We start from the raw sequence: 12,585 nt of genomic DNA on the forward strand, positions 1-12,585 counted from the left end.
TTTGGCTTTAATTCAGTTGCTTTGCGTTGAGTTCAGCGCAGTTCAGTTGAGATTCGTCAAGTTGAACTAAGCTTTCTGTGCATTGCTCTCTCATGTGGTTGACACCGAGAAAAGCTCATTTAAATGCCATCAATCAAGAGTGCAGCTAATTAGTCGCATATTTGATTGGCCGTCCACACAATTGAATAGAGTTATGAAAACACTTCATTAGCAACGCCATTATCGATGATGATGAAAAACTCTTTAACTCGTATCTTATTATTGGTCATTGGCAGCGTCTCTTTCGATCATTGGAGCACGTGACTGACTCAAATTTTGAAAACAATCATCGAGAGAAATTACCCAAAAACCTAATAAAAATATCGCAATACCATTTGGCAACTATTTTTGGGGCGATTTTTACAAGATTGAAAATTGCTTACACTTAAAATTACTGCAATTAAATATTGCCTATTTTTTAGTGAGAGAAATTTACGTTACAATCTAGCATGCAAGAAAATCATGCAATTGTTTGAAAACAAATCACAAAATTGATGAAGGAAATTGAATTTCGTATGGAAATCGGATGATTTAATTCTAAAATACACTTTTTCTGTTTTTTACCAACAAACTTGAATGTTGTAGCTCTAAGATATAGATGTTAAGAGCGATAGAAAGACGGACAGATATTGTTGGCAGTATTGCTGATTAATAAAAAAAAGAAAGAGTAAGAAAACTACGAGTGTGCTCGACTGCGAGATACCCGCTATCCATTATTAATAAAAATCATATTATGCAAATATACCAAAAATATGCAGCAAAAATACTAAAATACATTTAAAATATACCATAGAGTACAAAATATACCAGATAGTCAAAATTACGCTTTCTATTCCTGCAGGCACAATGTTGGAATACCCTTCTACCCAATGGGCGACGGGTATAAAAAACGGGCAAGATATAGTAAATAACATACCTGATAGCTGCCGATGCGGCGATTTTGGGCTGCTGCTGCTGCTGAGCAGTCAAAAGTCTCATGCTGCCGCCAAAACGTTGCTGCTGTTGTTGGAGCTGCTGATGTTGCAGCTGCAACTGCTGATGATGATACTGCAACTGCAACTGCTGGGGATTGCAATCGAGTTCGTTGTTGTCGCCGCCAGGGTATTGCGATCCATTCAGATTGCAGCTAAGGCGACTGGCATGCGAACCACGTTCCGAGTTGCACTTGGAACCGCAGAGCGAATTGTCGCAGAAGCGACAACATTTGTTGTAGCTGAACGTCGAAGTGCAGAGCGTGCAAAAGGAGTCGAGTTGCGACTCGGATTCGGGCTGCTCATCGTCATCGATGTGTTGCAAGTTCCGCTCGTTATGCCCTTCACATCCATTATGATCCGGCACATCTTCGTCATCATCATCGTCGGGTTCGGTGTCCAGATGCAACAGTTTGTGGCAACGCAGCTTGAGCGTTTGTGCATTGCTGCTTTGATCCTCGTCCGAGCAAAAATTATAACGGTCGCTTTCCGTGTCCTCTTCGGCCAAACTGCTGCCCGCACTGCCCCCCTCTCCACCTTGGCGATGGGGTGAAATGCCAAAGCTGCTCAGTGGGCAGGAGGGGTAGCGTGTGAGGGGAAATTGCCGTACATTGTATTTGCTGGTCATCGATAAGTTTTCGTTGAAATAAATCACGTTGGCAGCCCCGTTGTTGAGTTCCCGCTGTCCACGCTCCATCTCTCCATCTCGTTCGCGCAACAACCTGTCGGCATCTCTATCTCTGTCTCTGTCCCGCTCTCTGCTAATGCTCAGATCGTGATATTTGCGAAGAAATGCCGCATTGCAGTCGGCGGCCGTGTATTCGTGTAGTTTCTTGGGCTTGGGCATCGGCTGCAGAGGTGAATAAATCATCTGTTGCTGCTGATGATGTTGATGTTGCTGCAGCAGCTGAGGGTGAGAGATGCCATTGTTGTTGTTGTTGTTGTTATTGCTGCTGCTGTTGCCGCCGGCATTGTTGTTGTCGCCAACGGAAATGCCGCCAGAACGCAACAGATCGAACAAGCGCTGCTTGAGATCGCGCATGGCGACTGCATCAGCGCCTTATCTGCAAGCACACAAATTTGTAACAACAATTAATAAAAGTTAATAATTGTATAGTATTTTTAAATTAAAAACACACCACAGTCGTTGCTCGCCATTTAATTTTCAACACAGCGTCAGCTGTTTGTCATGCGCACATAGCAAGCAGCTTGTGTATGAGTACGTTACTGAATATTGCTTTCAGCAGTGTTATCGATGACAAGTTTAAATTTAAGAAATTTATACAAATATAAAATTAATAAAAAAAATAAAACTATTCTATTGTTTATTAGCGTGTGCTACAGCAAAGTACACATCTGGCATTTTAGGGTATATAACATGCGCAGATAGCAAGCAGCTTTCAGACGCAACCGCGCACATGTTGACCAAATTGAGTAAAACAGTTATCGATAAATTTGCCATTCATTTCCAACCGACTTGCTGTTTGGCAACATCTTAATTTTTCTGAACAGACAGCGAGCAATTAATTTGTTATTGTAAAAAGGTTAGTATAATAAAATAAACTTATACATGTGCTTGCACTCACAGTTTGCGTTGCAGCACCATACACACACACAGACGGGGAAAATGAGCACGCAGCGTGGAAACGCGAGTCGCACACGTGCACAAAAACACAAGAATCGTCATGTATTCAAGAACGATTTGCACGACAAGACGCCACAGCAAATGCGCCTCAACAAGATGCATGTTTCGACGGTGTGCCAGCGCTGTAAGGAGGTCATCGAGTGGAAGATCAAATACAAGAAGTACAAGCCCCTCACACAGGCCAAGACCTGCGCCCGCTGTCAACAACGCACGGTTCGCAAGGCGTATCATGTCATCTGTCGCGACTGCGCGGTCAAGGATCATGTGTGCGCGAAGTGCCTGAAGAGCGCCGACGAGGTGGCGATTGAGGCGCCGGAGCCAACACCGCAGGAGGAGCAACAGTTGCAGGTGGAGATGGATCGTTTGATTAAATCGTTTTCGGAGCGCAAACGTCGTGCGTTTTTACGCTTTATGGAGAAGGGTCGCAAACAAGAGGCAGCTGAAGCAGAGGAGCCGCTGGACGAGGAAGCGAAAGAGGCACAAGAGAAGGCGACGCGAGTACGTCACACACGAGAAGAGTTGCTCGAGAAGATTAAGCAGTTGAATCTAGCTGAAGAGGGCAACGATGACGATGAGTTCGATGACGACGATGACGAGGAGGATGATGACGATGACGATGATTCGGAACTAGATTCCGACGACACCGACAGTGATGTGGCTAGCAAAGTGAAAACAAAAGATCTGCCTGCGAAAAAATAACACCCATCTTCGCTTTATTTGTTTACATATACACTAGTTAATATATTAATACATATATTTTTTTTTTGAATATCGTAAACTGACTTCTTTCATTTCAAAACGATTATCAGCAGCGGTAAAAAATAAACAAACGCTATCGCACGCAAGCTTTCGCAAAGCTCAGAGCTTTGAATTTAAAATGATGGTGAAATTGCTGTTGAGCGTAATCGAATATATATAATCGCTTTGAAGCTATCCTTAAGCTAACTGATACGTCACTCTGCACACATTTAACAACATTAAGCTGTTGGCTGGCTGTGTTTAGCGTCGTTCGCAAAATTTCTTGAATTGTGCATGTTTACGAACAATAACTTGAATTAAAACAAAATACAATGGCAAACGGCAAACAACGCAGTGGACGTAAGCGCCGCAACAAGAAAAACGACGAAGGCGCCGCACAACTGCTGTCAACTTCAACAGTTGCCAAAGCAAAACCAAAAACCAAATCAAAGGCTAGCAACGAGAAAAGCAAACTGACGTTTAGCGAACAAATTGTAATGCAGGATCGTGTTCTCGAGTTTCTCAAGAGCGACGCGCTCACCGAAGAGTTCACCGGCCTCACCAATGCCCAGCGCAAAGAGATCCATCTATTTGCCCGCCAGCACGGCCTCAAGACGCGCAGTCGCAGCACCAACGGCGACCGTGTGCTCACAATCAGTCGCAAGGACGCCAGTGGCTACGGCGCCGAAATGCGCCACTTGGCGGTCATGGTTAAGCTGCAAGTGTCGCCACTCCTTCAAGTGTCGCTGCAGCAATCCCTCCAGGATCTCGACCGTCGCCAGCTGGCACCTATCTCGCGCCACAAGGGCGAATTCTCTCTGCCAGGTGGCGGCCTGGTAGCCCGTCCACGTGTGCCGCGCCAACCACGTCCCAATCGCGCCATGGCCGCCGAGCAGCGGCAGCTGCCCGTCTACGGCAAGCGGGACGAGTTGATGCAGCTACTCCAATCGCAGCAGGTAAATATAAAGATGTGATATGCAGAAAAATACGATATATATCTTAGAAATGATATATTTATATATACATATGTATATGTATTTTATAAGTAGCATCCAAGATAAGTGTGTCAATTCGCAGGTTCATTCAAAAATCTACTTAAATGCCATGCATTTACAGTAAGTTGTCGATAAGTGCAACTATGTTTAATTGTACAACTATGATAAATGCTTTATGCATTGCGTTTAAAGCGCAAATTATATAGTTTCTCTAAAATGTAGATTTAGATATAATACGTATTATGTTCATATCTGCAGTTACATTAAAATGCTCATCACAGATAAGTGCATAAAATTGAATACTCAAAAATTCCGTTTATGTGCCTTACTGAAATGAACTGAAATGTTATACTGTCGATAAGTGTAACTATATTTCATGGCACATAAAATAAATATACAAAATACAGTTCGTTTGTGCGAAATACAATTTGCAATTAAGCGCACAAATGCTGTTCTGCACATAAATTAATTATACATACGAACTGCAGTTGATTTGATTGAAATACGATTTGCAATTAAGCGCATAATTGGTGTTTAAAGACGCTACTTAATATACTAAAAAATGGAACTTTTGAATTTTTGGTTTTTGCATTTAAGTGCACAACAGCAGTTAGCTATACTAAAATGTATGTTAAAATATGTTGAATTTAGTTGCAAATCGCAGGTACAAGAAAATGCTGCTAACTACACATGAATCTCAAACACAAACTGTAATGAGTAATGAAATTCAATTGTAATTAAATTTGTGTAGAATTTGTTTAAATGGTAAGTTAGGCAATTATCTGTGATGTAGATGCAACTATCGATACTACAACCAGATATATGGTGAACATCTTTGTCTAATGATTTTCGCCTTCTGTTACAGGTCATCATCATCAATGGCGCAACTGGCTCCGGCAAGTCGACTCAAGTGCCACAGTTCTTGCTGCAGCATGCCACAGATCGTGGCCAGCCGGTGCGCATTGTGGTCAGCCAGCCACGTCGCATTGCCGCTGTGAGTGTCTCGGGTCGCATTGCCGAGGAACGCGGCGAGTCGCTGGGCGACACTGTGGGCTATATCATACGCATGGAGAGTGAGTAGTAAATCTCTTAAAATTTCCACAACGAATGCTGAAATACTCTCTCTCTCATTTTTGCAGGCCAGCACAGCAACAATACTGTGCTATCGTTGACCACCAGCGGCTGCTTGCTGCGTTCGTTGGCCATGAATGGCAACGAGTTCTTTGCGAACACCACGCATCTGATCATCGATGAGGTGCACGATCGTGATCTCAATACAGACTTTCTACTGCTCGCCGTCAAGCTGGAGTTGGAGCGCAATCGTCGCCTCAAAGTCATACTGATGTCCGCTACCATGGATCTGCAGGCATTGTCCAACTATTTCAATGGTGCCCCGGTGCTTTATGTCGAGGGACGTAGCTTCAATGTGCAAGTCTATTCCCTGGAGCACATACTCCACGAGACGGGCTATTGCACACCGCAAATGCTGCAGATGCTGGCGCACGTTGAGCAGCCGACACAGGAGCAGCTGCTCGATGCGTATTTGAGCACTCAGCTTAAACAGGAGGCGAACATTGACAATGCGTTGATTGTGTCGCTGCTCGAGATGCTGTTGCATCAGGGCGTCAAGGGTGCTGTGATTGTCTATTTGCCTGGCTATCAGGATTTGACAATGCTGCGCGATCAGCTGAAGGAAACTTTGCCATCGCATCTGATTAAAGTGCTGCTGCTGCACAGCCAAATCGAGGGCAGCATGCAGAGCGAAGTGTTCCGCGTTCATCCCGATTTGCAGCTGAAAATTGTGCTCAGCACGAACATTGGACAGACGTCGATTACGATTGCGGATCTGTTGTATGTCATCGATACGGGACGCTCCAAGATGAAGAACTACGATGTACAGACGGGCGCCTCGCAGCTGGATTGTGCGTGGATCTCCCAAGCGGATGCAATGCAGCGTACTGGACGCGTCGGACGTCGCACGAATGGCATCTGCTATCGTCTGTATAGCAGCGAGCAGTTCAACAGTTTCACGCGCTTCATTGTGCCCGAAATGCTGCGCACCACCCTCGACGAGATCTGTCTGCTGGCCAAGATTGCGATGCCACAGCGTCGCTTGGAGCAGTTCTTGGCACTCGCGCTCGATCCTCCCGATACGGCTGCGGTGGCCAAGAGTTGTGCGAACCTAAAGCTGTTGCATGTGCTCAACGAGGACGAAAGTGTCACGGAACTGGGACGCATCATTGCCGAGCTGCCGTTGAATGTGTCGCTGGCCAAGTGTCTGGTGTACAGCGTCTATTATCGCTGTGCCGGCAGCATGTGCATCATTGCCGCCTTCTACTCGGTGCGCGATCCATTCGTGTTGCCCGTCGATCGTGGGGCACGCAACGAACAGCGCAAGGCACGCAAGATCTTCTCACTCGATGGCTGCAGTGATTCACTGGGCATGCTTCAGCTCTACACGGAGTATGTGCATCATCGATCGATGGGCATACGGGCCGCTGAGGATTATTGCGATCAGCATTATGTGTCCTACAAGCTGATGGACTTGTTTGTGGCCACGGTGCAAACGGTGCGCAATTCATTGCGTCGCGCCATCAAATGCCACGATATGGGACTCGTCTCGCGCAACGATCGCGACATGAATGTGCTGCGCATGTGTTTGGCTGCCGGTTTGTATCCGAAGATCTGCTACATTGATCGTCCGTTTAATGGCCGCCGTCGCTTCATCGCCGAGGGCGATCCCCTGGTGCAGCTGTCCCGCAACTCGGGCATGACGTTGTGCTTTGACAAGAAGTCGAAATGCGATCTGTCCGATTGGCTGATCTTTGACGAGAAGTCGCGCAATGGCGGACATATTACGAACATTGATCAGGTCACATTGATCAGCACTCTGATGGTGGCACTGCAGTGTGGCAAGGTGGCCAGATTGGAAGTCGTTAATCCGCTGATAGTGGAAACAGATGAATCTGACGAAGAAGAAGACGGCGACGATGATGAGGCAGAGACGGAGGCGGACACGGACGCGGAGGAAAAGCCGAAGGAACGCGTTGAGAAATCGCTGCTGTACATCGATTCGTGGATACGTGTGCTAGTGGACAGCAAATTGGGACAAAAGCTAATGAGCTTGCGCCAACATTTGGCCGGTGAGTTTATGGACATGGTCGAGGGGCGTCTCATGATCGTCGATCGCTGTCCCAGCGCGGAGCATGTAAAGACGCTGCTCGAACTAAATGCGAGCAGTTCGGGTCTGTCTTCAAAGGATATTGGGTTGTAAGTAGTATTGTGTGAAAATATTATGTACACAACTGATAATTGAATATTAGATTAGACTAGAAGAGATTTATTATGCGGTGGAGTGAAGAAACCATCTATCAAGAGAAATACTCAATGAATTTGAAAATGAATGTACAACAAAACTCAACATATTTCATGTATACTATATATATAGAAAGAGAGTGTATTCTAAGTACAATTAATACTCTAGTATTAATCCAAAGAAATCTATGGCTGTTCAGGATTTTAGTATTGGAAATTACTTTATTATACTATATACTATATATTATGTGTAGTACTCCTTTGTGATAACAAAAATTCGAGTCATATATGTACATTTTTTTTTTTTTTTTATTTATTGCACAGCATTTGTGAAAGAAAAGACAACAAGATCAAATATAGATATATATAGTGGATCACAGCTTATTTCAATTACTACCAAAGGCAAAAATAGTCAAAGTTCGAAATGAAATATTTATTATAGTAATAGTTTTTTTCCGTCTGGTTGAATTAAGCTGTGTTATTTGATAAATAAATGATATAGTATATTTTATGTGAAAACATTAAGCTAAAATGCTGCGTTTATATAAATTCAATATCTTTCGCAGTTTAGTCAGCATTCTGATTGAAAGTTGTCTGTTGGTATTGTTTTTTAAATAAGCTGTGATCCTCTGTATATTGATGTAAATAAAGTAGTTGTAGTATATAATATTTATGTATCTGTGCTGTCACTTGCGATCTAAATGGAGGCTGACGAAAAGACTTGGAGTATTATACTACGTATGTATGTGTGTATGAGGATCGATCGTGTTGTCATTGGCAAACTCTCGATGTTAGTTACCATGTAATAAACGAGTGCTTAAAGCACTGGACATGAATTGTATTTAAGTGTACTTTATTTCTTTTTATCTCTTGGGTGAAAATATGTGTGCCACAAGTGCCACAGAGAGCTGGCATTGTGCCGCATGCTTTGGCCGCCTCCAGGGCCAAGTGCAGCCCATTGAGGCGCATAGCAAATATTAAAATAGTTGTATACATTTATTGTACAGACTCTATATATAGTATGTACATATATATGCGGAGTACAACGGAGTTAATTGCATAGAGGCGACGCTGCAACGTTTGCCGCATGCGCGCAGTCAATAAACCTGCGACTCTCGTTCCCTCCCTCTCCCTCTCTCTCTCTCTCTCTGTCTCGTTCGGCCTCTCTCTCACTCTAGCTGATCTCTTAACAATGGCAAGACAGGCAATTTTGTGTGTGATGCATAAAGACAACGTGCAACAGCAGCAAAGAAAGTGAAATTAATTTGTTACTTGTTTTCTGCTGCTGCTGCTGCTGTTGTTGATCGTTGTTGTTGCTTCTCTCTGTCTTTCAGTTGCGAGCAACAAGTGGCAGTTGAAGTGGCAGGTTGCAGGTTGCAGACTGCAGGTTTCCAAAGTACCCACAAGTATTGCTCTACTTAGATATGGGCAATCATTGCCATTGTTTAGTTCAGCTTTGCCAGCGCCTTTCAACTGTCTTTGATATCAGCTCAGTCCAACTCTCTCACTGTCTCTCTCTCTCTCTCTCTTTCTCACACACCCACTCCCCCTCTCTCTCACTCTTTGGTATCGATCGGGTGATTTGATCATAAGACCTCGAACTAGCTGTAAAGCAATTGAACTGCCAATCTGCAATATTAAATTTGTTATATCAGGTTTTCTTTTTTAAACTTTTAGATTTATTAAGCAACCAGTGCAGCAACATGACAACAGACTTTAGCGCAACTTATTCAAGCCTCAATCTCATATCATGAGGACATATTTCTTTTTTATTAAAGTATATTTTACACAATTAAGAATCACTGGAAAGTTTACATACTTTTACATAATTAATATGTTTAGATTTTTTTTTGACCGGAAATATTGTATGTATATTGTATAGTATATTCTTCATTAGTGAATATCAGTGAGCAGAATTTAAGCTTCGTAAGCTTTAATAGTGTGAAGCCATCAAGGTTCTGTCAATGAAATGAATTCTTTTAATTTCTTTAAACTATGATATGCAAACAATTAACAAGTATTTATAAATAAAACATATATAAGCAAAGCAAATAAATTAGGAAATGTTTAAAGCAATATACCTTTTGTAAATTAATTTACGAAGTTAACCATTTGAGAATCGCAGAGACGTGATCGTTATCAAATAATCACATAGTACGTAGTAAGTAAAGTACTTTATTATAATTCAGAAATAATTGCATTTAAAGCTATAGGAAATATTTAAGCTTTTTATACCCGCTACCCATAGGGTAGAAGGGTATTATAACTTTGTGCCGACAGGAAATGTATGTAACAGGTAGAAGGAGACATCTCCGACCCTATAAAGTATATATATTCTTGATCAGCGTCAACAGCCGAGACGATATAGCCATGTCCGTCTGTGTGTCTGTCCGTCTGTCCGTCCGTCCGTATGAACACCTAGATCTCAGAGACTATAAGAGATAGAGCTATAATTTTTTCGACAGCATTTGTTATGTTTGCACGCAGATCAAGTTTGTTTCAAATTTTTGCCACGCCCACTTCCGCCCCCGCAAATCAAAAAAATCGAATAACAAGCTAGCTTAAGCTAGAGTTGCAAATTTTGGTATATAATAATAACTACATGATGATTCCTAAAAATTTGGTTGCGATCAGATAAAAATTGTCGAAGTTATTAAAGAAATACTTTTGTATGGGCAAAAACGCCTACTTACTAGGGGTCTTAGTTGCTTTGGCTAACAATCTGGTATATTGTGCCGTCTATGGTATATTTTGAATGCGGTACTATTTCGATATACCACATATACCATTTGGTATATTTTTAGTATTTTTGCAGTATATTTGGTATATTTTGAGAATAATACCGCAAAATATATTGCTTTTATTCAAAATGGGTAGCCGGTATCTCACAGTCGAGTACACTCGACTGTAGCTTTCTTACTTGTTTACATTTAAGGTCTGTAATATATATTTGATGACTGACTTTGAAAGTAACAGCTAAAAAAACTTCTCATATATGAGAAAAGTAATTTGAGAATCGCTGATAAGAGCCTCTAAAAGTTGTTAATCAATTCCAATTTTCAGTGCCAATTCCATTTAGAAAATTCATTTACGAAGTTAACAATTTAAGATTCAATTAATCACGAACTGTAACCAGAATACTGACTACGAGTAGGTAAAGTACTTTACAAAGTACTTTCTAATTCTTTGAATATTAATCAAAAGCAGCGAGCTTATGTTTCTTTGACGAACTGGTTTTTTGTGCACTAGTTCAAGTGAACATTAAATAATAATAGTTTTCAGTTAACAATTTGAGAATCACAGAAGAGAGACGTGATCATTTTCAATACATCCTTTAGTACTTAAGAGTGTCCGTAGACACTTATCATATAATTCGGTTCAATCACGAACTGGAACTAGAACTAGTTCCACGCTTACTTAAAGTAGGTAAAGTACGTGATCATTTTCAATACATCCTCTAATACTTAAGAGTGCTTGTATATACTTATTATATAATTCTATTCAATCACGAACTGGAACCAGAACTATTTCCACGCTAACTTAAAGTAGGTAAAGTACTTTACTAATGTACTTTCTAATGCAACGAACATTAATCAAAACAGCGAGTGTAACTTTGACGAACTGGTTCTTTCTGCACTAGTTCAAGTGAACAGTAAGTAATAGTAGTTTTCAGTTCCAGTTCCATTTGGTAAATGAATTGCCAAAGTTAACAATTTGAGAACCACAGAGGAGAGACGTGAACATTTTCAATACATCATCTAGTTCTTAAGAGTGGGTGTATATACTTATCATATAATTCGGTTCAATCACGAACTGGAACTAGAACTAGTTCCATGCTTACTTAAAGTAGGTAAAGTACTTTACTAATGTACTTTCTAATGCATCAATTAATAATCAAAACAGCGAGTGTAACTTTGACGAACTGGTTCTTTCTGCACTAGTTCAAATGAACAGTAAGTAATAATAGATTTTGTATTGAATCTGCGATAAGACTCGTTACGTTCATGGTTCATTTGTTTGTTGTCCGTTCGCTGTCACCGCAGCTGACCCACAACTGCATAACTGAATAACGATGGATGCTGTTTGTGGTGTGGTTCGAGTGGTTCAAGTGGTTCATTCAACTCAAGCCGGCAACTGGCAAACAGAAAATGCCGGTTACCATTTCCACTTGTTAGCCAAGTTTATTGTCCAGCCATTAGTGCGCGCCTTGCATTTCATTCAAATTTCTCGCCGTTGTCTGTTTTTGTTGTTGTTGATGTTGCTTATTGCGATTGACTGCTCAATTGAGTGCTCTTCGAATGCACGGAGATGAGTGCTTGTGAATGCCATGCCCGAGTGTTGTGTGAATAAATGCCGGCATTTTGCAATTGACTTTGATTTTGAACTCTCGCCTCGGTTCAATTACCCACAATTGACACTCATTGCAAACGCGGCAAATTGATGATGTTCAGCCAGCAGATTGACGTGTAATGGCCATGGCCAAGACACCAGGCCAGCTTCTAGGCCAAGTCTACTATTCTATTGCCTCCTCCTCCTCCTCCTTGACAATCATCAATCTTTTGCTATGATGGACGCATGCCTCAATTGCGTATTGGTTTTTGTGGTTTCGCTTTTTGGTTTCGTCTCCGACTCCAACTCCAACTCCGACTGCGTCTGCGGCTTCACCTTCAGCTTCGGCTTCTTATTGGCTGTTAGCCGTGCCGAAATTGCAGAGAGCCGCCAGCTAACTGTAGTCGCATGTGCCTCCGATTCGAGCCAGTCCCAATGACGAGGCCTCTTGGCCATGAAATTATAATGCCAAGAACAAGCCACAGCCAGCGTATTATTGTGTGCTGTCTACACAACTCTGCAAACATTTTAAACAGTTCTGTATTCGATTCCA

General features: G+C 42.1%; 3 protein-coding genes across 5 annotated transcripts in view; 2 read left to right on the forward strand and 1 right to left on the reverse strand.

The window, feature by feature from the left end:
• Positions 1 to 12,585, reverse strand: part of LOC132796135 (GATA zinc finger domain-containing protein 14) — a 221,033-nt gene that overhangs the window by 195,537 nt on the left and 12,911 nt on the right. For all 3 annotated transcript variants that reach the window (XM_060807194.1, XM_060807191.1, XM_060807190.1), the window contains one exon: positions 956 to 2,074. In XM_060807194.1, coding sequence (XP_060663177.1) covers positions 956 to 2,052 — 1,097 coding nt within the window. In that variant the 5' untranslated portion in view covers positions 2,053 to 2,074. Of the gene's footprint in view, positions 1 to 955; positions 2,075 to 12,585 lie in introns of those variants that run through there.
• LOC132795351 (uncharacterized protein C9orf85 homolog) lies at positions 2,351 to 3,411 on the forward strand. The gene is made up of 2 exons (XM_060806014.1): positions 2,351 to 2,554; positions 2,611 to 3,411. The coding sequence occupies exon 2, from the start codon at positions 2,638 to 2,640 to the stop codon at positions 3,352 to 3,354; it is 717 nt and encodes a 238-aa protein (XP_060661997.1). The 5' UTR covers positions 2,351 to 2,554; positions 2,611 to 2,637; the 3' UTR covers positions 3,355 to 3,411.
• On the forward strand, positions 3,618 to 8,530 carry LOC132796201 (3'-5' RNA helicase YTHDC2). The gene is made up of 4 exons (XM_060807283.1): positions 3,618 to 4,349; positions 5,254 to 5,461; positions 5,528 to 7,658; positions 7,712 to 8,530. The coding sequence occupies exons 1-4, from the start codon at positions 3,726 to 3,728 to the stop codon at positions 7,719 to 7,721; spliced, it is 2,973 nt and encodes a 990-aa protein (XP_060663266.1). The 5' UTR covers positions 3,618 to 3,725; the 3' UTR covers positions 7,722 to 8,530.

This window comes from Drosophila nasuta, chromosome X (assembly GCF_023558535.2).
Source record: "Drosophila nasuta strain 15112-1781.00 chromosome X, ASM2355853v1, whole genome shotgun sequence".
In the NCBI taxonomy this organism is placed as follows: domain Eukaryota; kingdom Metazoa; phylum Arthropoda; class Insecta; order Diptera; family Drosophilidae; genus Drosophila; species Drosophila nasuta.

Coding starts and splice junctions, on each gene's coding strand:
- LOC132796201 (XM_060807283.1), top strand. CDS start 3,726: ATGGCAAACGGCAAACAACGCAGTGGACGTAAGCGCCGCAACAAGAAA. Junction 4,350..5,253: donor AGCTACTCCAATCGCAGCAG/GTAAATATAAAG, acceptor CTTCTGTTACAG/GTCATCATCATCAATGGCGC. Junction 5,462..5,527: donor CTATATCATACGCATGGAGA/GTGAGTAGTAAA, acceptor TCATTTTTGCAG/GCCAGCACAGCAACAATACT.
- LOC132795351 (XM_060806014.1), top strand. CDS start 2,638: ATGAGCACGCAGCGTGGAAACGCGAGTCGCACACGTGCACAAAAACAC.